The sequence below is a fragment of the Drosophila kikkawai genome, chromosome 2L (assembly GCF_030179895.1).
Source record: "Drosophila kikkawai strain 14028-0561.14 chromosome 2L, DkikHiC1v2, whole genome shotgun sequence".
Lineage (NCBI taxonomy): Eukaryota > Metazoa > Arthropoda > Insecta > Diptera > Drosophilidae > Drosophila > Drosophila kikkawai.
Genome location: NC_091728.1, coordinates 17,141,738 through 17,167,939, shown reverse-complemented (window position 1 = coordinate 17,167,939; position 26,202 = coordinate 17,141,738). Strand labels below are relative to the sequence as shown.

General features: G+C 40.8%; 2 protein-coding genes across 13 annotated transcripts; one reads left to right on the top strand and one right to left on the bottom strand.

Moving 5' to 3' along the window:
* Positions 1-829: 829 nt before the first annotated feature.
* On the bottom strand, positions 830-10,101 carry Pih1D1 (PIH1 domain containing 1). Of its 3 annotated transcripts, XM_070289123.1 has the most exons (6): positions 9,885-10,101; positions 9,696-9,807; positions 3,767-5,989; positions 2,245-3,101; positions 2,075-2,157; positions 1,870-2,037 (listed from the first exon to the last, which is right to left on the bottom strand). In XM_070289123.1, exons 1-5 carry the CDS (start codon positions 9,951-9,953, stop codon positions 2,101-2,103), a joined length of 3,318 nt encoding a protein of 1,105 aa, XP_070145224.1. In that variant the 5' UTR covers positions 9,954-10,101; the 3' UTR covers positions 1,870-2,037; positions 2,075-2,100. The 3 variants fall into 3 exon arrangements, with proteins under 3 accessions (XP_017025686.1, XP_070145224.1, XP_017025685.1); XM_017170197.3 differs by lacking the exons at positions 2,075-2,157; positions 2,245-3,101; positions 3,767-5,989 and adding exons at positions 830-977; positions 1,050-1,193 and having other exon boundaries at positions 1,257-1,903; positions 9,885-10,079; XM_017170196.3 differs by having other exon boundaries at positions 1,870-2,157.
* MRP (Multidrug-Resistance like Protein 1) lies at positions 7,274-25,882 on the top strand. 10 transcript variants are annotated; one of them, XM_017170183.3, is made up of 13 exons: positions 7,274-7,433; positions 10,475-10,603; positions 10,678-12,195; positions 13,216-13,353; positions 13,852-13,998; positions 14,869-14,953; positions 15,014-15,833; positions 15,901-16,274; positions 23,189-23,409; positions 23,769-23,986; positions 24,049-24,555; positions 24,615-24,996; positions 25,059-25,882. In XM_017170183.3, the coding sequence occupies exons 2-13, from the start codon at positions 10,550-10,552 to the stop codon at positions 25,248-25,250; spliced, it is 4,656 nt and encodes a 1,551-aa protein (XP_017025672.1). In that variant the 5' UTR covers positions 7,274-7,433; positions 10,475-10,549; the 3' UTR covers positions 25,251-25,882. The 10 variants fall into 10 exon arrangements, with proteins under 10 accessions (XP_017025672.1, XP_017025676.1, XP_041631913.1 ...); XM_017170187.3 differs by lacking the exon at positions 23,189-23,409 and adding an exon at positions 22,191-22,411; XM_041775979.2 differs by lacking the exon at positions 23,189-23,409 and adding an exon at positions 21,030-21,253.
* The last annotated feature ends 320 nt before the right edge of the window (positions 25,883-26,202 follow it).

Here is a 26,202-nt window from a genome sequence, read left to right as displayed (position 1 = left end):
TATGTGAATTAAAAAATGAAAAACGGGTTAAAATTGGACAGAAAATTCAAATATTAAATCTCATTAAAGGTTTTTTTTTTATAGTAAGTAATAAAACAATCATTTTCGGTTTTTGGTGTAAAACACGATACATTTTCCCTATAAATCCAAAATCCGAAACACGTTTTTAGACCGTTATTTGTTATTTGTAATTGTATACCTTTGCAGGGTATTATAATTTTAGCCATAAGTTTGCAACACAGTGAAGGAGTCATTTCGGAATATACATATATTCTCAATCAAAATCAACAGTCGCGTCGATCTAGCTATGTCCGTTTCTACGCAAATTAGTCCCTCATTTTTGAAGCTATTTAAATGAAACTTTGCAGATAGTTTTCTATATACTCTCACTGCTATATATGTCGGAACGGATCGGACGACTATATCATATCGCTGCCATACAAATGTTCGATAAATTTTTAGAAATAAAATTATAACTTGGCTGTTTTTCAATATTTTTGCATCATTTTTTAGATATAGCCATTTTATATTATTCCAGAATTTTGGTAAAAATTTTATGAAAATCGGACGGCTATATCTTATAGGTGCCATAGGAACGATCAGGAAATTAATAGGAAAAAAAATTTAACTTCGGTGCTTTTCAACGTATTTTTATCTACTCTGAGATATAAGCTTATTTTATTATTCTCGAATTTTAACTTTGCCATTTTTCAATTATTTCTTATTTACTTTGAGGTATGTCCCTTTTTTGTTAGTCCAGAATTTCGATATCTATCTATCCTTTTTCGAAATTTTAACTTTTTCTTTTTGCGTAATAAAAACATTAGAATTTTATTTTGTAATTTCAATCTGCCTTTCAGCAATTTATTATAAATTATTCAATAGTCACAGGCAATTGGAAAATTTTATTAAACATCTAATCACAAGCCTAAAAACCGCTATTAGTTGATAAATACTGGAATGCGGATCTGCAGCATCTGAAACGAAAGAAAAATAAATGATTAAACAACTAATTTCTATTCCCTATGGTACAGCGTTTTCCTAGTTACCTTGCTGGTCTTGTCGAACAAAGCCTGGGCCCGATCTTGCTGCAGACGGTAGTTCACGAATTTATCAAAGACATAGCCATGCTTTTGAGACTCCACCAAGATGCGATCCTCACCAACATCCAAGTTAACCTCCTGTGAGGAAACCTGCAACGTGAAAAGAATATTTGTAGACAAAAGTTTAATTGAAAGCGTAATTAAAAAGCTTACGCAATTGGGTAGATAAATCTCGGCGTGAATCTCATCAACAGTGTCCTCGCGAACTCGAGCCCGCAGCTTATACTGCAATTCTTGGCCACCGCCAGCCGAGCGAAAAGTGTTCCTAATTGCAGCCGCATCCTTTTCGTTAATCTCCTGGACAAGTTTTCCAGATTTATCCGGTGTCCCAGCACCCTGATCCTTGCTAGAAATAGCAGCCTGAGCTTCACTTGACCCTGGCTGAGCTCTCTTAACATCATCGTTGCGTACGCGATGGGAGACCAAGGTGCCGATGAACTTGCGATTGTTCAGGGTGATGGTCTTCTGCATGTTAATTTGAATATTGTACTTCTCGCTCATGGCCTCGGCAACAATTTGCAGGAAAAAGTTGTTAAACAGCTGCGATTTCTGGATCTTCACCAGGAAGTTTGGATTGATGGCAATGTCGCAGACATCGACGGTTTTATCGGAACGATCCTTGGTGTGCCGCGGCTCCGAAATACTCATGGGCACTCGGAACGAGCCCGGAGTGGGCGACTCCAGTATTTCAATCAGCTCCTCCTCGGTTACATCTTCGGGTGCTGGGACCTCCGGTGCCTGGCACACGTTAATGAAGAACTTCTCGTTGCTATTCACCTTAAAGCTCTTCACACAGATACCTGTTGGGGTGGGATAACAAAGTGGAAAATAGTTTAGAGTTTTTAATTAAAAAGGTTTCATCAAATTAAATCAAAACTGAAGATGAAATTTCGGGCGAAGCTAAACCGGCTTTATTTTTAAACACTATAATACATATGTAAGATTTAAATTTATGACGACAATTTGTTGCACGTTTAGTTTTTGTCAGAAAAAATGTCTAAATTAGGCCGTGATAGAGTTCTCTGTGTTCAGGCCAGGCTACTCCGCTGATTGCCTGCAAGTAAGGAAGAAAAAAAGATTTCGTCATTTCGATGAATTTTCTATATATCAATATTTTCTTTCATCCCTAATCTTAACCCACCTTGAGTTCATCAAAGGCCTGCTTAGCCAGCCAATGGAATAAAGGATCCCTCCACTGACGCGCCATGGCTTTGAGTTCATTTTCCTTGTGTATTTCGCTTTCGTCTAGGTTCTTGAGAATCCGATGGTACCTCTCCCAGAGGTAAACCATACTGCGGATCTTATAAAGCCATAAATGATTTGGAATGTAACGAATCAGATCCTGCAGTTGCTCCTTCTGTTCCTCGGACAGGGCCTTAAGGAACGTCTCGTTCATTAACAAAAAAATGGATCGCATATTGCGATAGTAATTGAACGTATTCTTCTTAAGGCCATTGCGCCCGCATCTGAATACCTCGCTGACCATCATTTCCTCGGTTGGATACTTGGGAGTGAATCGTTTGCACATGTTGCGATCGCCTAGCTTGGCCAGCTCCTTGTTGATCTCGATGCCGCACCACTTGTAATCCTTCCACCAAGCGTACCAGTCTTTGTATTTATTCTTCCGATAGACAGCCATCCACTCTTTAGTTAGCTTGTTGCGTATTATTTTCTTTGAGTTCAGTTTTGTTCCTTTTGAGCCAGATTGGTTCGAGTCAAGGGATTCGGCGTCAGACTCCTGTTCATCGGGGTCATCCATTTGGCCATCATCAATGGCATATATGTTTGTATTATATATCGGTGTCTGCTCGAAGAAGGTCACGGCATAGGACTGGTCCTCGCTTTGTGGTAGCTTTTGTTCATTGTTATTGATATAGGGCAGGCGAAAGCCCCCGATTATGAAGGCATTCTGTAAGGTGGTTTGCTTTTTGCGTTTGTAATCCACTTTTGAGGGACGATTCGACTCTGACTCTTTGGACTCTGCTTTCCTTTTTTGACCTGCAAAATTTTGGAATGGGTTTAAATAGATTTTGTTGGTATTTTTGGGAGGCTGAGGAATGCAAACTGGTCTTGGAAACTTTTATTCAAGATGTCTTTTGTTTATAAGAGCTGGACATAAAATTATTTCGATTAATCGATTTCTTTCAATTAGGCGATAGATAAATTAAAAAATTTAGAATCGATTTAATCGAAAAAAATCAAAGCGTAAGTGAACTCGTAGAAAAGTTAAGTACAAACATTGTTGATGTATTATATATACATATGTCTAATTTTTTTTATTTTATAAATCCGAAATTTATGGAATTTGGCATTTCGGATTCGATTGGATTACCATGTCATATAAAAAATGCAAATATCAATAAATAAAATGTGTAGAACATTAAAATAAGAAATCTATGATGAATAAAAATATATAATTTTAATTATTAAATTATCGATTTTAATCGATTTATTTCCAGCTCTATTGTTTATGATTTAATGGAATACTTGAGTTTGTTTTTTTGAGAACCATTTTAATGACAAAATGATGACTTATCAGTTGAATTCCCATTTACATATACACAACTCAAAAATGCATTTTTTAAAAATTTTTTACAAATAATTTTACATTTTTAGTTGCGTTTTTGTTTGTTTTTTTTTATTTTTTTATTATTTATTCTTACCAGCACGTGTGTTTTCCAAAGACGCATTGTTCCTGGCTTGATTGGACGTAGAAGTCTTGGCTGCACTGGAATTGACGTTTTTGGCTTCGGTTGCCGAACGGTTTGGTTTGGTTTTGATCGAGACACGATTACTTTGTGGATCGCCTGCTCGATTCTTTTGTCCTGTTTGCGTTGGTTTTCTTAAATTAGCATCATCAGGCTTTACACTTCTGGGTGCACTGCGAACTTGACCAGGTTTTTCGCGGCCAGATGTGCTTCGACTTTGATTTGTTAATGAAGTTGATCTGGAGTTGCGGTCTATATTTATTCTTGACACACCAGTACTTGTGTTTCTGCCAGGATTGCGATCTTGAATGATCTTTGAAGTTGTTCTTGGGTTTCGACCAGAACTATTACTGATCCTGTCCATTGTTCGATCTTGACTTGTAGTGGTGTGTATGGTATTTGGGGCATGTCTGCCTTGATTCGATCGGTTTTGATGGGGATTTACAGGTTGGGGATGATGATCGCGGTGGTAACGATCTCCCGAACCTGATCCACGTCGAAAACGCTTCGGTGAAACATCGGGGTGATTTGAGCCTCTGAATCTGACAGAGTCATTCGATCGTTCGCGATCGTTCTCATAGTTATCATCATTAAATTGACGGCGTTCGTTGCGATCGTTACGCCCACGTCCATGATAATTAGAATCAATGTCGCACTGATCTCTGAAGTTTCCTTGGTTGCCCTCAAAGTTACGATCGTTGGAAAAGATTCGGAATCCTTGATCTTCTGGACCTCGGAATCCTGGTTTTCTAATTTCACCGTGATGATGCTGACGACGAAAGTGATCATCATCCTCCATATTGGGGCCATCATTGTAAACTTCATCTTGATCTTCAAACTGCAGAGAACCCTGCCTACGAAAGTTGTCATTAGGGTTGCGATTATTTGGCCGATTGAGATTATTTAGATCGATTCTATTAGCTTCAATCCAATCTTGACGACAAATGGTTATTTGATTATTATTGACAATGCGCTGATAATTTCGACCAATTTGTGGAGGCCCACCATATTCACCCAGGTTGGGGTGGGACTCAAGAAAGCTGTCATCGATTATTGGAGTTCCGTCTATGTCGGCTTCCATAAAATCATTATTAACTGGTTCATGGTATGGCCCTTGATTGTTGTTGTTGAATCGTGGGTTGTTTAACTTCTGCGGCATTTCTCGGGGGTTCAATTGTCGAGCACGAAAATTGGGGTTTCCCTGAGAATTTGCGCCCTGATTATTGAAATTTTGTGGCATTTCACGCTGATTTAATAGTGGCCCACGAATTTCCCTGGGGTTTAATTGCAGATCACGATTTCCCTGAGGATTCATATTACGATTAAATTCCTGAGGATTCATATTACGATTGAACTCCTGAGGATTTCGATTAAATTCCTGGGAATTGACATTTCGATTAATATTCTGGTTCTTGCGGTTATTTCGAATAATTTCTTGCCAATTAGCGCTTCTATTAAATTCATTGTTGCTTGTATTACGATTATTGCGTACGTTTTCCTGTGTGTTTGGATTTCGATTATGCATCTGAGTGTGATTGTTGCGAATCATTTCTCGATTTTCATGTCGTATATTTTGATTGAATTCCATGTGTGGATTTGCATTACGCTGGAATTCTTGTTGTGGATTTGTGTTGCGATTATTGCGATTTGCATTTCGGTTATCGCTGTTCAGATTTCGATTATATTGATGGTTTGGGCCATTTTTTGGTCCGGCATTCCGATTGAAAGGCTCTCGTTCCCTTTCCGGTTCCTGTTGCTCCAAAAATCCCCGATTGTTGTCCCTGACGCCTCGAAAGTCGCCAGGTCCTTGACGATTCCTTGGCCGGGATCGATCATTGTTACGCACCGGTGAATTATTCCGATTGGCGTTATGCCAATCAATGTTTCTTGGTGGCGACGGAGTGCGTGGGCGGGAATCAAGATCCGGTTCCTTGTTCTCCACAGCTTCCCCGATGGCTCGGAGCACCTCGGCATCCACAACGTTCTGACGACTATCACCCAACTCGACACTGAGCCGGAATCTTTGGCGCTGGAAGTAGCGCAGATTGAAGTCCTTCACCTTGAAGGTACGCACTGCAAGGGCGTGAGCAGTCATCCGGCTGGCGCCCAGCTCGCGAATGAACTGTCGACGAATGTCCAGCTCGAGGTTGCGGCTCGGCTCCGAGGAAAGCAGCGCTTCTTCATATTTCATGGAATCACATGAAATTATATATGTAAAAATAGAGCGGACACATATTTTGGGTTAGATTTAAGTAACTCGCAGAAAATCATCCTGGGTTCGCCGGCTTAATATAAATTGTATAAATTATGCAGTGGCCGATGGAAATTTTAACTAATTTTGAATTGGAGAATTTTATATCAAATGAAATTTAATATAACGCGAAAAATGTGTAAACAAATCCAGCTTAATCTTTTATATTTAAGAAATGATTTATGAATCGATTTTATGTCTTGGGAACTTGTTTAAAATGTATTTATATTTTTAACAACACTTGTTAACTTATATAAAATCGTAATACATTTGGAGTCTGTAATAAAAAACCCCTGCTAATGTTGATGTTTGGTGCTGCTATCAATACATTATATTGATGTATTTTAAACATTCAGCGAAATCGATTAGATTAGCAATGCTATCAAATATTATTTATAGAATCTTGAATATTTACAGAGGAAATATCCGTTTAATTTCCAGAATATTCTCAGCCCTTGGAGGCAAGTTTCCGATTTCCCAACGTCCACTGCATTGATTTAAAATATAATAAATAGAAGAAAAAAAGTATAAAAAACTGATAAACTACTAAGGAACTCTCGGCAATCCCAGCACCAAACAGGTGTGCAAAGCTACACTAATAATAATGGTCATGCTTATACCAAAAACTAAAGGAATACGCAAGCAAACACTCAATAAAATGACACTCTTTTGGGGGGGGGGCTAACAGCCACTGCTGCTCAGCGGCAGAGGTTTTATCGTTATCAATTCTGCTGATAAGTTTTCCTTTCGACTTTTGCTCTTGCGACAACAAAAAGTTTAAGAGTGTGGAACTACTGTTGCTTGAATCTTTGCCGGTATTCGGCACGCGGCCGAAAATAATTTCATCAGAGTCGGAAAGTCCCACATACTTTACTCATTCGTCCGAATAGGTGGAAGAGAGCGATGGTGGTGTTATCTCTCTGGACGTGATATGGAGCTTTATTCAGTCCAAACAAGGTCTTAACCCTCCGCGGGAGAGCTTCGCGCGAGAAGTGAGTCCGGGGGCCTCAATTGTCTGAGTTTTTAATTGATCAGCGGCAGCAGAAAAATAAAATAAAGAGTATCTATGGCACATGCAATCCTCTCTAAATGTTGTTTTTGTGGTTGTTCTCCCTCTCTGCGGCGGCTATTATCTCATTTTCTGTTTTGTGTCCGATTGACAGGGCAAAACAAATAAGTTTGTTCGCCGCGCTTGGCTCGAATTCAGTTGCCTTTTTCGCTCGTTACGAGCCGGTGGTCCGTGGATTTAAGTGCTTTGTTCCTGCTGCTGCCGTTCCTGCTATATTCCTACTGCCCTCCATCCGTCCGCTTTGATTCTTTTCGCTCCGTTGCGATCCGTTCGAATCGCAGCGACTTTTTTCCTACGCCGAGGTAATTATAAAGTGACACTTTCAGTCGCATCGAAACCACCGACGCCGTCCCATGTTATTGTTGTCCGCCAAAGCGAAACTATAGTGTGAGTGTGCGTTGGTATCTATGTGAAATTGGTGTATATGTATATGGATAGTTTTATGGTGGGTGCGAAAGTCTCGTAGCTTCGCCTGAAATTGTGAAATTTCCTGAATGTGTTCCAGAGAATCCCGCGTCAAACATTCCTCCACCACAAAGTGTGAATCATTATCGAAAAACTGTTCTGTTTGATAATAACTATTAATGTTCTGTCATGCTTGTAGCGCGATTATTTAATTGACAAAAAAATATTTAATTGTATTGCGCAAGGTTTCGTTTTTTTCATTCAAATGAAATTACACGTCGATAGCAACTAATTGCTTTGTGAGCTTCTCTGTAACCACCGGTTTTGTGTGAGTGCTGACGTCATATGGGCCTTGAAAGATTTGGTATCTCTCCTGCATAGAGCTTCGACAGCTTCTGCCCATCGTGATTATAATAATGAGAGCTCAGCCCTGAGAAAGAGGCAGCAGCAACTAGAGCAAACAACTGTTGCGCGATAAGAGGAGCGAGTAATTAGGATTATAAACTGCAATTCAGAATTAGAATAACAACAAACTGGAGTCCAGTGTATATATAGTGACGATAAGGAACTTTCAGATAAAGAAAAGCTAAATTGTTGAAGTTTTCTCTCCGATTCAGGAAAGTGTAATAATCTTTATCTCCAGGTTTCTTTACTCATAAAGACAGTCCCCTGTCAAGTGTCGTAAATATGTGCTCTATACTGTGTAAATAAATCACTTCTCCGCCGTTTTGTTTGTTGGTTTTTCGCTGCAAAAATTGTATAAACAATTTATGCCGGCTCTTTGGGAATCCAAAGTAAACAGCGGAGAAAAAAAGGCTCCGAGTTTTCTCTTCTCCAGCATGCTTTTTCCGGCATATTTATCGGAGAGTCAAGAGACGATAGCGAAATGTTGAGATTTGTTTACGCTTAGCATTTCATCGTGACTCGGCGCTTTTTATGCAAAAGAGAAATTTTTCAAGAGAGTGAAAAACACTTGGAAATTTGTTGCATGGAATTTCAGTTAGGTTTGCTGCTGCTTAGGGGGTTTTGTTGTGCTTATATAATCGCTCGCCGTTCGCTGTTGGCCAACAGGTTTCGCTGAAAATAATACCCGTTTTCGGTGCATCCGCGCTAGAATTTTATCTAAAGCCAGCCAGCAAGCATGCATAAAACACACGCGTAAACGGGCAAACAAGTTTTTAGCGCCCATAAAATGTGACTAGCCCAACGCCTTTAGCTAAATTTGCGGCTCTGTTGAAGATTAGCTGCGCCGAGTTTGTCTTTCTCATCGTGTGTTCTCCTTTTATTTATTGTCAAGTTTAGTTTGGTTCTCCGCGGTGGGAAAAACTTGTTTTCGGTGCACATTTGTCATTGACAGTGAATTGTCGTCGCCGTTGGTCAGGTTAGACAATAAACTAATATCTTCAAGTGGGTGCGCGCTGATGATGATGAGGGGACCTTCCGCGACGTGGCCCTGGACATGTAAACACTTATCGGAGCATAGCACACAATAACGAACAAGATTAGAAACTAAACTAAAAGGGGATCTTAACCCTTAAATGCCTGGTAATTTTAATTATTTAAATTTTGAAGAATTAGAAAAAGGTTAGAAAATTTTTTGAAATGAGTTCTTTTTTAAAAAGTCTGTGTATAAAGTAAACAAAACTTTTTTAATATTAAATATTCTTTGTCTTTGTTATAAAAGTGAAAGTAAAAAATTTAATTTATTAAATTTGAGCAATCTGTGCGAAAACTATACTAGGCATTTAAGGTTTAAGAGAAGTAAGAAAATTCATTATATCGCGAATTCACTGTTGGGGTTTTCATTGGTAGTAGTTCCGCGTCTCCCTCATAATTAACCCTGGACACAAGAGGGTTAATCTTTTTTCCATCCCGTCTTATCGCGTGTTCACTTTTGTGTGTCCGCCTTATCGCCGGTTCACTGTACCGTGCGTCCTTAAGCGCAATCGATAGCGACGTGAGATTTTAATCTGGGACGACATGGTTCCGCACTCGCAGAGATTAGCGGCGCGAGCTGGTGCAGCCGGCTGAACATACAAAGTGATAGCCGCGTCATGCCTGGCCGGCTAAATTCTCTGGCGGATTCTCCGCGCTGCCGGCTCCGCCGTACTTTTTTGTTCTGTGTGCAAATTCCGGTTATGGTGACGGCCTACACTCACCTGGCGTTGGCTGCACAATTAGCGAGTCCCGCGGCGGTGGCTTCTGCTGGCTGCTGCCTCCGCCCGGATTAGCACCGCCGAAGAACTGGTTGATGTTGTCCTCGAACTCGTTCTGCGTTAATAAATACAACATTTTTAGTTTTCTGTGGAATGTGCTCTTCCTCTTCTTGGCGGTGGTGCTTCGCTTACCCGCACAAAACGCAGGTTCTGCTCGCGAAAGTTGTCGTTGCCCTCGATGAAATTTGAGCGACGAGCCATTGCGCTTAAGGTATCAGAAACTAGTCACCAGTTAAAACGAATATTAACAATTCTTTTCACGTTCGGTAAAAATGTCGCAAATTTCTGACAATCTAAAACGGGACTGCCAACTTGCTTCAATTGAGAAAGGGCTGTAATAGTATGACCGCGCATGGAAAGCCTTGTTAAACCAAACAATACCGAGAAAATACCAAAGACTAATCAGGTGGTACAGTGGATAACATAGGCGAAATATAAAGTATATTTAAAAACACTTGAATATAAATTGATAAATTTAAATTGTACAATCTTGACAAAGTTTAAAGTCAAGTAAATTTGGAATGTTAAATTAATTAAAATGACTCAAACTACTGAACATTCATCTCATACCATACCCACTGTGCCATACAAAATACTACAAAATACCAATACCAATAATTAGAATTTGCGGCTGGTTTTGTTGTTGCTGCCCCCGCGTTGGGAACGAAACAGCTGGCTGGCAGACAGTATTGATAATCCGTTGTTTTTCCGCCGCTTTACAGTTACCACATCCCCAGATATAACCCAAGAAATAGGAGTGCACGTGGATAGGGCAACAAGGAAGACGACGACTGACCATGGCGGAGGACACAAATTCGCCGATGGACAGATTCTGTGGCTCCACGTTCTGGGTGAGTGCATCCATCGCTCAATAGGAATCCCTATAATTATAAATGGTTTTTCAATGATTTCTTTCACCAAACAGAACTCAACGGAGACATGGTTTACCAACGACCCCGACTTTACGCCGTGCTTTGAACAAACGGTTTTGGTATGGACGCCCTGCGCCTTCTACTGGCTGTTCGTGGCCTTCGATTTCTACTACTTGAAGGCGAGTCTGGACAGGAATATACCCTGGAACAAGCTGAACGTGTCCAAGGCCCTGGTCAATGTGGGCCTGCTGGTCATCACGGCCTTGGATTTAATTATGGCACTGATCAAGAAGGGCGGCGACAGTCAGTTGCCCTTGTACGACCTGGATGTGTGGGGTCCGATCATTAAGTTTGCCACCTTCCTGCTGCTCTTCTTGTTCATCCCGCTGAACCGGAAGTACGGTGTCCAGACCACGGGCTGTCAGTTCCTGTTCTGGTTCCTGCTCGTCGTGCTTTCAATTCCGCGCTGCCGCACGGAAGTTCGCTTGGATACGGAGCGCGGAAAGATCTTGAGTTCCGAGGAGGCCACTGAGCAGGATTTCTCCTGGGAGGAGTACCAGTTCGCTAGCTTCTTCATCTTCTTCACCTTCTCGTGCCTTATGCTGATCCTCAACTGCTTTGCCGATGGACTGCCGCGACAGACCAAGTACCAGCGCGGTGAGAACGAGATTCCCGAGCTCTCGGCCAGTTTCCTCTCGAGGATCACATACCAGTGGTTCGATAAGATGGCCCTCAAGGGCTACCGCAACCCTCTGGAGGAGAAGGATCTGTGGGATCTGCGGCCGCAGGACAGCTGTTCCGAGGTGATGCCCATTTTTGCCCATCATTGGAACCAGAACGTGCGCAAGAACTACAGGAGCAAGACCCGCGTGGAGCCAAAGGCTCAGTTCAGCAACGGCCACGTGACCTTTGAGAATCCGCACGGCGAGAAGAATGGCCGCAAGAAGGGCATGGCCAGCATTATGCCGCCCATTTACAAGTCCTTCGGCGGCGTCTTTATGTTCGGCGCCCTGATGAAGCTCTTCACCGATGTTTTGACCTTCGCCCAGCCCCAGGTTTTGAGTTTGATCATCGGCTTCGTATCGGATCAGGAGAAGGATCCACAGCCCGAGTGGAAGGGCATTATGTATTCCGTCCTGCTGTTTATCTTGGCCGCTGCCCAGACCTTTATTTTAGGCCAGTACTTCCACCGCATGTTTATTGTGGGCCTGAGAATTAGGACTGCCCTGATCAATGCCATCTACCGCAAGGCCCTGCGTATTTCAAACTCCACCAAAAAGGAGTCGACCGTCGGCGAGATCGTCAACCTGATGGCCGTGGATGCCCAGCGGTTCATGGAGCTGACCACCTACCTGAACATGATCTGGTCGGCGCCGCTGCAGATCGGTTTGGCACTATTCTTCCTTTGGCAACAACTGGGACCCTCTGTGCTGGCGGGTCTGGCTGTGATGATTATCCTGATCCCCGTGAACGGAGTGATTGCCAGTCGCATCAAGACCTATCAGATCAGGCAGATGAAGTACAAGGATGAGCGTGTTAAGCTGATGAACGAAGTCTTGAGTGGCATTAAGGTGAGTTTTCGGGGATTAGGAATGTGTTTTTTTTGGGAGGAGGATGGACTTTAGAGTCGGGTTTTGCAAGTAATCCTTCTTAATGAGCACTTGAACGGCAGTGTACCTCAAGGTGCAAGGGAAACCTGTCCTATAATTATCGATTTTCATGCATTCTTTATTATACCCTTGCAGGGTATTATAATTTCAGTCAGAAGTTTGCAACGCAGTGAAGGAGACGTTTCCGACCCTATAAAGTATATATATTCTTGATCAGCATCAACAGCCGAGTCGATCTAGCCATGTCCGTCTGTCCGTCTGTCCGTCTGTCCGTCCGTCTGTCCGTTTCTACGCAAACTAGTCCCTCAGTTTTAAAGCTATCTGAATGAAACTTTGCATATAGTCTTCTATATACTCTCACTGCTATATATGTCGGAACGGGCCGGATTGGACGACTATATCATATAGCTCCCATACAAATGATCGATAAATTTTTAGAAAAAAAATTTTAACTTTGCTGTTTATCAACATTTTTGCACTATTTTTCAGATATGGCCATTTTATATTATTTCAAAATTTCGGTAAAAATTTCATGAAAATCGGACGACTATATCTTATAGCTGCCATAGGAACGATAGGGAAATTAATAGAAACAAAAAAATTATAACTTCGTTGTTTTTAAACCTATTTTTATCTACTCTGAGATATAAGCTTATTTTATTAGTTCCGAATTTTGGTATAAATTTTATGAAAATCGGACAACTATATCATATAGCTGCCATATAAACCGATCGGTAGATGTAGAGAAAATGTAAAACTGGGAATGTAAAACTGTAACTGTCAAACTCTAAACATAATAAGTATAGGTAAAATGTAATGAAATAATATCTGCAAGGGTATACAAACTTCGGCGTGCCGAAGTTAGCTTCCTTTCTTGTTTTTTGTCTAATCTCTAAAACCTCAAGTCAATACTTATGGGTTTTTAGATGCAGAGTTTTTGGTTTTGTAATGTATTTATATTTTTTTTTATTCCCCCAAAAGGTCCTGAAACTGTACGCCTGGGAGCCGAGCTTCGAGAAGCAAGTCCTGGACATCCGTGACAAGGAAATTGCGACGCTGAGATCCACCGCTTATCTGAATGCCGGAACATCGTTCCTCTGGTCCTGCGCCCCCTTCCTGGTAAGATATGCCAGCCCCGCAGGGCTCTGAGTCCTCCGAGAATCTCTTTACAGCCAACTGGGGATAATGATGATGATTGAGTTGTGGAACCCAATATGGAAAGTGGACTAATCTGGCAAATATGTGTGTGCTCCTTCGTGTTCGAACAATTACAAAAAGGTTTCCCTGGTCACGTTCGCAACTTACGTCTTGGTCAGCGAGGCGAATCAGCTGAGCGTCGAGAAGGTGTTCGTCTCACTCGCCCTCTTCGACATCATGAAAATTCCGCTGACCGTCTTGCCTATGCTGAGTGTTGACATAGCCGAGGTATTTTAGGAAGCGGCTGGCTGCATCAACGATATGTTGATGATGATGACGGAATCTCCTCCAACTCTTCGGCTATGGTGCATCACTGCCTCTCCTAATTCCATAATTCCTGCCAACACAAAAACGAAAGGATCAAGAAATGCAACCATTTTTAGCAACGCCTTAAACCATATTGTGTATTATTTTTTGTAGGTTTCATTAGTTACATTCGCCACTTACGTTCTAATCGATGAAAATAACGTGCTTGATGCCACAAAAACCTTTGTCTCATTATCATTATTCAACATCCTACGTTTTCCGTTAACAATGTTGCCCATGCTGATCACCAACCTGGTACAAGTAAGTTACGCCCGATTGCAATACCAAAATTCTATCCACTTAAGTCTGATCACAGTGGGGCTGTGGGGCTATGATCCCCGGCCCCACTGTGATCGGTGATTTTGTGCCGTTTTGTGATTGTGATTTATGTTTATTTACTCAATTTGAATTCTTTTTTAGCAAACAGTTTACGCCGAGAAATGTCCCTTTAACCAAAGTTTCCCTATCCCTTATTTCTTGGTTTCATTATTATTCAATTTAAATTTTGCATCGTCTCATTCATCTGGGAATTAAAGTTGTCCGAACCAAACCAGTTCCGATTTAAAGCATCTGGTTGTGGGGATTCTCTTCTTCCATCCTTTTCAATAGCAACCCTTTGTTTGGGCTTTTCTCTAAATATGCCCTTGCAGAGGGCCCTTAGTGGGGGGTTTTAATTATAGATTTTAATGAAGTCACGAAGGTTTGTCTGCTTGGAAAGTGAGTAGTGGGTTTTGGGTATTGATTAAAATATTCAAGGGATTTTATTTGTGGGGTTTTTGAGCCACATATATGGGTCGCTTTTGAAGATATTTTTACTTTTAATAATAATAAATTTAGCAATTTGCATCTTTTCACTTAGAAAAATTATTACATTTAATTTTTAAAATGTTTTTAATTTATTAAAGTTTCCCCTAAAATTCTCTCGCCGTTCTGCAGGGGCGTTAAAGCCCTCGGCAGACTCCGAGGATATTTTTCATTCATTGCAATTTGGATTGAGAGATTTCATGACCATCTTGTTCCCTCTCATACCTCCCCTTTTCCCAAGACCTACTAACTTATACTCTGTGTTTAAAAACTAGTTTATTGTGCAAAGTATATTAATCGTTTTCCCCATTTTCATGTGCGCTATAGACGCAAGTTTCTGTGAATCGTATAAACAAGTTCCTGAACAGTGAGGAACTGGACCCTAACAGCGTTCACCATGATCCGTCCAAACGTAAGAAACACCATTTATTTATAATAATTTATATAAACTATGGATTTCATTATATCCCAGCCCATCCTATGACCATTGAAAATGGCGAATTCTCCTGGGGCGACGAGATCACTCTGCGTAACATCAACATTGAAGTGCGCAAGAGCAGCTTGGTGGCCCTTGTGGGCACCGTGGGCTCCGGCAAATCGTCGGTTGTCCAGGCCTTCCTAGGCGAAATGGAGAAACTTGCTGGCCATGTCAACACGGTGGGCAAGCTGGCCTATGTGCCCCAGCAGGCGTGGATCCAGAATGCGACGGTGCGGGACAACATCCTCTTTGGGCAGCCTTACGACCGGAAACGCTACAACAAGGTCATCGATGCCTGCGCCCTGCGTGCCGATATCGACATTCTGTCGGCGGGAGATCAAACGGAAATCGGTGAGAAGGGCATTAATCTCTCAGGTGGCCAGAAACAGCGCATCTCCCTGGCCCGTGCCGTGTACAGCGATGCCGATCTCTATCTGCTGGACGATCCACTCAGCGCCGTCGACGCTCATGTGGGCAAGCACATTTTCGAGGAGGTGATCGGACCCAAGGGCGTGCTCGCCCGCAAGTCACGCATCCTTGTCACCCACGGCGTCACCTTCTTGCCCCAGGTGGACAGCATCTATGTGATGAAAATGGGCGAGATCAGCGAAAGCGGCACCTTTGATCAGTTGGTTAAGAACAAGGGCGCTTTTGCCGACTTCATCATCCAGCATCTGCAGGAGGGCAATGAAGAGGAGGAGGAGCTTAACCAAATCAAGCGCCAGATCTCCAGCACCGGTGATGTCCCTGAATTGCTAGGCAGTGTCGAGAAAGCCATTAAGTTGGCTCGCACGGAAAGCTTGTCCGATTCCATGTAAGTCAAACATAAAAAAATAACTAATTAAAAAAAATATTTATAACATTTAATTTGTATTTCCCAGTTCCGTAACCTCCGCTGACAGTTTGATGGGTGGAGGAAATGGTAGCCTTCGCAGGCGGGTAAAACGACAGAGTTCCCACGACTCGGTGGCCTCTGCCGCCTCCCTGAAAAAGAAGCAAGAGGTCGAGGGCAAGCTGATTGAAACGGAGAAGTCACAGACTGGCGGCGTGCAGTTTGCCGTGTACAAGCACTACATCAAGAGTGTTGGCATTTTCCTATCGCTGGCCACGCTTATCCTGAACTTCGTTTTCCAAGCATTCCAAATCGGCTCGAATCTGTGGCTCACCAAATGGTCCAATGATGACAGAGTTGCCAACGACACTGGCCTCAGGGACATGTATCTGGGTGTTTACGGTGCCTTCGGCTTTGGTCAAGGTGAGTCCATTGTGATTCGATTTAATTTTGATATTCTTCGTTTGAAGTTTTACTTGTTTCATGTTCGTTTTGTCCATTTTGTTGATTTAGTTTAAGTTGTTTTTATGTATTGCATGCTTTCTTTTTAATTTAAAGCCTTTGGTTTTGGTTAATGTGTTTTTATTTGTTCAATATTTTAATATAAGCTTAAAAAAAGGATGGTATTAATGCATAACAATTTCACATTTAATAAGCTACAATCTGGTATATTAATTGTGCATATTAGCACAAAAATCACATAAATTTCAACCTGTTTTTTAATGTTCAATTCAATACGTCATATTTTAATAGCTTTTTTATTGTTCCATTGATACCATCTTTTTGTATAATTTAATATGTTTTATGCTTCCATTTGTGTGCGGTTTAAGGGGTTATTATTTATGTTTTTTGCTTATTTGATTGCTTCTAACTTTGGCGCCGAGAGGACACATGCTGCTCAGCTTTCAGTAGGCGGTTTTTAATTAGTCTTAGCTAGGGATGGTAGACCAATATATTTGACAAAATATTCAAATAAATGAAATATCGAAGATTTTTCGACAATATCGATATTTTAACGTAAAATCGATATTTTTCGATATTTATTAATTTGATGTATCGAAATTTATGGCATTTTAATTATTGATTTACATCCCTATTCTCAGCCTTATATAACGAATTAACCCCCACAAAATTTGGCTTACAAAGCACACGCAATGAAAAACAAAGCTAAAAACACGTACACATTTAAAACTAAGAATATTTTATATTCCTGCACGCTTAAACACAAGAACACAAAAGGCTTTCGATATTAATAAGAACTATTAATATTACACAGTAGATTTTCGTAGACAAAAAATGTTCTAGATAGCGTTATCGATTATCATCGATGTTATCGTTAAATGGAACAATTTATTAATCTTACGTTACTAACAGTTCTCCTTTTGTGTGTGTATGTGTGTGTGCGTAAATGTGTTACTTTGCCCAATTTTATTTTACGTTCTGTAAACTTTAATCCTCCACCTTCAATCCACAAAACAAACAACAAACGAATAAAAAAAAAAAACAACAATTATCGACCAATAATCGCTATTACCGGCAACACAACCGATTGCATAATTTTTAGTCGCCACGAACTTCTTCTCATCACTCGCCATCTCATTGGGTTGTCTCGAGTGCTCACGGGTGTTACATAATACGCTCCTGTACTTCAATCTCCGCTGGCCAATGGAACTCTTCGACACAACACCCCTGGGACGCATTGTCAATCGATTTTCGAAAGATGTCGATACAATAGATATTATCCTGCCATTAAACATCCGTGTCGTCCTGATGCAGGCATTCATGGTAATTGATTTGGGTTCGGATCGATTTTGGAGATGCAATGGCATATGCTATAAACTAAATTAACCCAAGCACGGCATTAGGGAATCAAATTATATCACTCTATATATATATCATGGCCTGGTTCATCTTGCATCCAAAACAAATTCCCTACTAGTTTCCTTACTAAACAAAAATAATAGTTAAGGCGAAATCTCCTTTTCACTTAAACAAAAATGGGTTAATTGGTTATTTAATTGTCTATTTATCAAAAGAAAACATATAATTTATGCAAAGTGAAAATGAAATTCCGGCTAAAAAATAAATGCATCGTCGGTGGGGCAAGAGGTTTTTGTGGCGGTATCGGATTACTAATTGATATATCCGTGTCTATCTTCGCTCCCTTTTGAAGTAATTGCCGGTTATGTGTCCACCCTGATCCTTTCCCTGGGCTGTGTCTACAGCGCTCGGTATATGCACAACGTCCTCCTCCTGGCCACGATGCGTTGGCCGATGGAAATGTTCGATATCACGCCGCTCGGCCGCATTGTGAATCGCTTTTCCAAGGACATCGACACCATCGACAATACCCTGCCACTCAATTTGCGGTTTGGAGTTTTGCAATTGTTTGTGGTAATTATCCTAGAGAAAATCATTTAGGGCTCCCTAAATTCCCATTGAATACCAGACCCTGGCTGAGTAGGTTTCCCTTTTTTTTGTCGCCAAAATGATAGGTCCTGTGTTGTCCACGCTTTGCCTCCATACCTTCTCTCGTATTTTGCGAAGTAGAACATATTTACAAATTATTTTAAAATTCCAGTTCTTTCGTACTTTGTCTGTTCGCTCGCGCTGGCTCTTGGCTGCATTTACTGCTCCAAGCTCCTGCACGAGACGCTGCTCTACTACGTCTTCCGCTGGCCCATGGAGCTCTTCGACACCACGCCCATTGGTCGCGTTGTCAATCGTTTTGCCAAAGATGTTGATACCATAGACAATGTCCTGCCCATGTTGTGGCGCGTGGTGATCAGTCAGGCCTTTGCGGTAATTCTTCATTATATTTAATGGCCAGAGAAGACTTGAGGGGTTGGGATAAAATAGAGGATTTAACTAGAAGTGTAACAGAGAAGTGTGTCTGTAAGAAAATATTTTCCTAAGGAGTGTAAAGGTTTTACAAAACGAACCCTAGTCACAATCGGTAGCTGAGTATTTAGGCAATAAGTCACACGTATTAGTCTTTTGTCCACTCTTTCTTAAGTTTAGTAGTTTTATATAAAAAAAAGGTAATATAAAAATTAAATGATTGCATTTTCAGTTACCGCATACTTTCTTTGTTCGCTCACGCTGGCTCTTGGCTGCATCTATTGCTCCAAGATCCTGCACGAGACGCTTCTATACTACGTTTTCCGCTGGCCCATGGAACTATTTGATACCACGCCCATTGGTCGCGTAGTCAATCGGTTTGCCAAGGATGTTGATACCATAGACAATGTCCTGCCCATGTTGTGGCGCATGGTGATCAGTCAAGCCTTTGCGGTAATTGTCCAACCAAACGGAGTTAAAAGTCAAAGCTAAAAGTCAGTGGGGTCAAGAGATTACAAAGATACAGCAAAAATATTACAAATGGTTTTATTTTAACATAAAGAAAAGATGTTAAATATCTCCACTGACTTGTAACTATGATATACTCTATACCTTGCACTTTGAGCACCTATATCAAGAATCAGAATCTCAAACTAATTTTACATCAAGACAAGGCTTAAAGCGTCAGGCAATTTGGGGGTTTCTTAAAATAAATACTACAGAATATTCAGCGGACAGTAAAGACACTTACCTTGTAATCTTCCTGCAGACTAAGCTATTTCTTACATTTCTCAAATTGGCAAACCACCGCAAAAGAAAACTTTCCTAAAGTAGTCCCTCGCTAATATTTTGCACGTTTGCAGAAATGAAAAAAAAAGTAATCCAATTTGGCACTAACTCCAACGTTCAATGTTGTGTAAAAATATATGTATATACAAACACTAACCTCTCTTGGGGGCTTACACAAACACAATATTAGCGGCATGATGAGTTAAATTTTTTGTTTTTTAGAAAGTTAGTTTCATTTGTAATTCTCCTCAACGGTAAACTTCAGAGAACCTAAAAATCCCATTTACATTCCATGCAGTTTTGGCTAAGTATTTGTCGGGTCTGGCCTTGGCCCTTGGATGCCTTCACAGCTCTATAGATGTATTCAACAAACTGCTAAACAAAGGGCTTAGGTGGCCCATGGAACTGTTCGATACGACGCCGATAGGTCGCATTTTGAGTCGCTACTCAAAGGATATCGACACGGTTGACGGCGTACTGCCCTCAATAATTGTTCAGTTGTTGAACACGTGTTTCGCGGTAAAGATTTTGTCTTAACCTTTTCCATATTCCCGCTGCCCGCTGATGGAGCTGGGGGTTGCCTAAAGCCTTGCCCTGTTACTAACCACTGTTCAGATATCCTCCCAAGACACCCTAATCTAAATCACTTCCTAGTTGAACCTAAAACCCTTAATCTGGCTTCGTTATACATAAAATTTCCTAAATCCCTATCCTTAACCTCTCAATTTCCTTCATGTTGACACCCTAGCAAGTAATAAACCCATTAAAATCATTTTATACACACAGATTTCCTTTTATTTGCCTTTAAAAATACACTAAATTCATTTTATATAAACCACTTAATTTGCAGTTAAAAATAACTGTATGTTAAACATCTTCTTTACTTCTAATTTTCACAAATTTCAGCGTTTATCTAGTATATCCAAAGACAATATAACAGTAAGATGTAATGCTCTATCAGATTTTAAAAACAAAAATTCAAGATAACCTGGAGTTACGCATCTTACTATTATTTTGTCCTTTAAAACTCTAAACTTTTTCAAAAGCATTAGACATTTTATTAACCTTAACTAATTAGCCTAACATTAATTTTAATCCATAAAAAAAGCTTTCCCAGCTTTTAATAGAGTCTACATTCCCAACAAGCTTCAATCATTTATTGCCTTTCTTATTTTTTTTTGGATCAAAAGAACACTTTTACTTGGTAAAGAGAGTCATTAGAAGTCGCCTTTAATTTTTATGTGCGAGTTTTTTGTGTGCGAAAGCCCGAAAGGGGAACTCTAAAAACATTCCTAGTTTAAGCCCAATCCTAATTGGGGGCTATGGTAAAACACTCTGACGATATACTGGTCTCGGAGCCCCTAACTTTAAGACTTTGGTTATCAGTGGGAGCGCTGCCATTACGCTTCGTTGGATAGACGATAATGTAGGAGAATCGCCTCATCGCAAATAGTTTCCCCATCCACACACACACACATATATATATTGACCGAGTGTCCTTTGGCACACCTGTGTTCCGCTCTTACCACCCTTTCCGATTGACACCAGGTGTGCTAGCCTACTTCGCTGTGGTGATCGTCTACGTGGGCGGCTTCCATGCGGCCAAGGTCATCCACAACGATCTGCTGCGCATCGTGATCCGTGGCTCCGTTTGCCGATTCTTCGACATAACGCCGATCGGGCGACTCTTGAACAGTTTTAGCGGCGATATGGATGTTATCGACGAAGAGTTGCCCGCCACCATGGACTCCTTTATGACCTTTATCTTTATGGTATTTGCATATTTGATCTCCCCACCACCCAATTTTTTTTTCAGTATTTTTTCTCTCCCTATTATTGTTATAATTATCATTATTATTGTGATCAAATTTTTGATTTGTAGCCTTTAAAGAGTTACTACGGTTTGTACCTGCAGAACTTTCTGGATAGAGAGTTCTGTCCCATTCATATACATAAATCTCTAACATTCGATATATCTCTTTATCTCTCATTCGATCTCTCTCTTTTTTCTCTGATGAACAACCCATTGAATCGTGTTAGGCCTTTGCAATTACGGCGCCGCCATATCCCTTTTCACAGCCACCCTACACGCCTCATCGAGAGTATTCCATCGACTCTTTAACAATATCATGCATTGCCCCTCTGAGTTTTTCGATATAACGCCGAAGGGTCGCCTCTTGGATCGCTGTTCGAACGATATCAACTGTTTGGACCTTATAATGCCGATTAATATAAGAATGGTCTTGAGCACAGCATTTCAGGTAATCTCTTGAGTAGATGAACTTTTAGTGAAGTTAATGAGAAAGTTTTTATTTAAAGTCGAGTTTATTTATTCATATTTATAAAAAAAGAATCAGAAGTGATTCAGCGTTTGGCATGTGATTGAAAATATTTTAAATTGAACTAAATTTCAAATCAGTTTTTAAAATATTTTTAGATTTGTTAGGTGCTTACCTTTTAGAGGTTACTCCTTTGTAAAAGTCCCTCTTTGTCATTCAGTTTTTAAAATATTTTTAGGTTTGTTAGGTTTTTACCTCTTAGAGGTTACTCCTTTGTAAAAGTCTTTCTTTGTATTGTAACTAAAAAAAACCATTATCTAACCCTCTAAATTTAGTTTGTTTCCTAACTCCTGTCCCACATAAAATTATAAAATTTTTTTAAGAGTACCGTCCACCATTGATAAGCATATATTTCCTTCGAAATCCCAAGTCTTCACCTATATAGGCAGCGTGATTATAGTTTACCTAGGCGCCTTGATTGGGGCCCGGAAAATGTTTATTTTCCTGTTGAGTCGCATTATGCGCGCCCCTCAATCCTTTTTCGACATTCAGCCCCGGGCACGTATACTCGATCGCCTGGCCAACGATATATACAAGTTGGATTTGGTCCTGCCAGAACTAATACGCGTCTTTAACTCGCAAGTGTTTCGGGTACGTGCGCTGTGACTAACAATCAAAGCAACAAATTAAAACGAATAATTGTTTTCAAACTAATCGCAACTAACACAATAAGATACAAATTTCACATTGTATAAACTCCCAGCTTGTAGCAATTTGAGGGATTCTTTTTGGCATTCCGTAAACATTTCTAGAAAGTAGTTTGTAAATATTTTAAGGACTTTACAGGGCGGGCGCATGTTGTGTCTCGTTCAACTCTAATTCCATAATTTAAGATTCTTTTTCCTGTGGCTGTCTGTCTTCCCTTTTATATTTGGAAATCGCAGCTAGAGAGCCTGAACACTAGTAAAAAAGCTGAATTTTTAGTCAAGAATTTTTATGTAAAAAAGACATACTTAAAAAGTTATTGCAATATTATTAAATTATTTTTCACACTTGTTGATCAACTAGTTATTGCTTAAAGTTTTGAAACAGTTATAAAAAAGAACATTAAATATATAAATATAAAATTAAATAATTAAAGCTTTAAATCAGTGATAAAAAAGAAGAAACATTAAATATGTTATTAATTAATTTGCTTTTTCCAAATCTATTTTGTTTCAAAAATGTATTAATTATTTTTGACCTAAATATTCAGCCTTGAGTGTAAGTTATTTCCGAATCAAGCTACGGATTTGACTGGGCCATCTCTAAAACGATTTTCCTACTCGAAGAACCCTCTCTCGAGCGCCTATTTCGATTTGGATTTTTAGTATCCAATATCGAGTTCGATTTTTAATCCACCATTCGTACCGAATTGCATAATCGCAGGTATCTCGTCATTCGTTTCGGACCTGGCACCGGCGCTGGGCAGCTTGCATGCCGCCATAGTGCTGCACTCGCTGCTCCTCAAGAACGTGCTCAGGGCACCCATGTCCATGTTCGATACGACGCCAGTGGGTCGCATGTTGTCCCGATTCTCGAAAGACATCGAGTCGGTTGACCAGAAAATGCCGCAAGTCATTAACGATTGCATTTGGTGTGCGTACGAGGTAATTGTCCCTTGCATTAGGCACTTTAGGAACCGTCTTCAAATTGCTACAAAAAAGTCTACACAAAAGCATCGGAAGTAACCCTCCCCCCCCCTAAAAAGACATGTGCATATATCCCATGACTAACCCAGTTTAACATTCCCCCAATTGGCGGCGCCTTAACCCTAAATACCCTTCTTTTTCCTCTCATCAAGTAGTTGCGTTCGATCCAAAAGAATAAAAAAGAAAGGCAAGAAAAACTCATTATGATTTTCCCTTCATCATATTTTTCCTATTAACCCCCGCATCTCTTCGCACCTTAGATCGATTCCTGTACTCCGAATTATCTTTATTAATATTGGTTTATTGCTATTGGTTAGGTTCTGGCTACGATTGTGGTTATTAGTATGTCCACGCCCATTTTCCTGACGGTGATCGTGCCGATTGCCTTCCTGTACTACTTTGCCCAGCGTTTCTACGTGGCCACTTCCCGGCAGCTGATGCGTTTGGAGTCCGTTTCCCGATCCCCCATTTACTCGCATTTCAGTGAGACCGTCACTGGAGCTTCGACCATTCGTGCTTACAACGTGGGAAATCGGTGAGTTGTAACCTTTATTATGATATAGCATATTTTATATACGATCTCTCTCTATTCTACAGCTTTATCGACGAATCCGATGCCAAGGTGGATAAGAACCAAGTGTGCAAATATCCATCTGTGATTGCCAACCGTTGGCTGGCCATTCGTCTGGAGATGGTGGGCAATTTGATCATCCTGTTTGCCTCGCTTTTTGCCGTGCTCGGTGGTCAAACCAATCCCGGTTTGGTGGGTCTGTCGGTGAGCTATGCCCTCCAGGTGACCCAAACGCTGAACTGGCTGGTGCGCATGACTTCGGATATTGAGACAAACATTGTGTCCGTGGAGCGTATCAAGGAGTATGGTGAGACCAAGCAGGAGGCTGCCTGGGAGCTGGAACAGGACAAGAGCAAGCCCAAGAACTGGCCGGAGGAGGGACGCGTTGAGTTCCAGAACTTCCAGGTGCGGTATCGCGAGGGCCTGGATCTGGTGCTGCGCGGCGTTAGCTTCAACATCAAGGGTGGCGAGAAGGTGGGCATCGTGGGACGCACGGGAGCCGGTAAATCCAGTCTCACGCTGGCTTTGTTCAGGTAAGAAAATTTGAAATTAAATAAATATTGTTTTTAATATCCTTATATTATTCCTTCAGAATCATTGAAGCTGCCGGTGGTCGCATCTCCATCGATGGCGTGGATATTGCCACCATGGGCCTGCACATGCTCCGCTCCCGCCTCACTATTATCCCGCAGGATCCTGTCCTCTTCTCTGGCTCTCTGCGTGTTAATCTAGATCCCTTCGAGATCAAGACCGATGACGAGATCTGGAAGGCCCTGGAGCTGTCCCATCTGAAGTCCTTTGTTAAGAGCTTGGCCGCTGGCCTAAACCACGAGATTGCCGAGGGCGGTGAGAATCTATCGGTGGGTCAGCGTCAATTGGTTTGTCTGGCCCGTGCCCTGCTGCGTAAGACCAAGGTGCTGGTGCTGGACGAGGCCACCGCCGCTGTGGATCTGGAAACAGATGATTTGATTCAGGTGGGTAACCTTTTATACTTATTATTTACATTATAAACTTACTATTTATGTATTTATTGTAGAAAACCATCCGTACGGAGTTCAGGGACTGCACTGTCCTGACAATTGCCCATCGCTTGAACACTATCTTGGACTCGGACAAGGTGATCGTGCTGGACAAGGGCCAGATCACAGAGTTCGCCTCGCCCACGGAGCTCCTGGACAATCCCAAGTCGGCCTTCTATAGCATGGCCAAGGACGCCAACCTAGTTTAAGATCCACGAATGTCAAACTTGAAACTCCACGAAACTCAAATGGATGTGTGTGTGTGCCCCCAAACAACAAACGAAACAAATAAACCTAGGAATATAGAACCTTGAATGGTAGCTTTAAGCCACTGACGGTCGAAAAAAGAAATTGCTCTACCTCATGGCTAGAACAAGCATCAACTAGAAAGCAAAACAAACAATAATTACCAGATGAATAAATCCCAGAAATTAGCAAATACCAGATAAATGTTCATTAGGATAAGCGGAAATATTCAAGCCAGTTGCGCCTTCGTCGGGTTACTCTATTTTCGTTTTTAATATGTATGTGAATTTACATAGTCAAGTGTATTTTTGTAATGTCTATTGTACTTAGTTTTCTATGCAAACAAACAAACAAAACCGATGTAAGCAGGTGTCAAAGCCACATATTTATGTACTTAAATTAACAAAACAAAAACAAAAAGAACAATGAAAACTCACTCAAGAATTTTTTGCCTTCAACTGATGTGATCAGTAAGTTAAAATGGTCAGCGTAGTTAAATCAATATATATTATTGAAACTTTTGTAAAATGTATACTTAAATAAAACTAATAAACAATGGGAACGCAAGTGAGACCCAATCTAAATAACACTGAAACTTAAGTGTGTTTTTAATTTTTAGCGATACATTATGGGAAAAATATTTAGAACCTTCTGGCAAAACCTTGAAAATCCTGGGAAATTCGAGTTTTACATTGGAAAACCTGCACTTTAAAAAAAGGTATCTTTAAACGCAGCGTAGAATTTTATAGTTATATATTTTTATCTTTACATTCTATTTTACACAAACCTTTTTGTTACATTTGGAATTTCTTTGGGTAAACAATATTAAAATTGGTAGTTGTTCTTGAAAAAGTGTTGAGCTTTTTACCACAGGTACTTTTTCTTGGACGAAAACTAGTTTGTGCCCAAATTGTA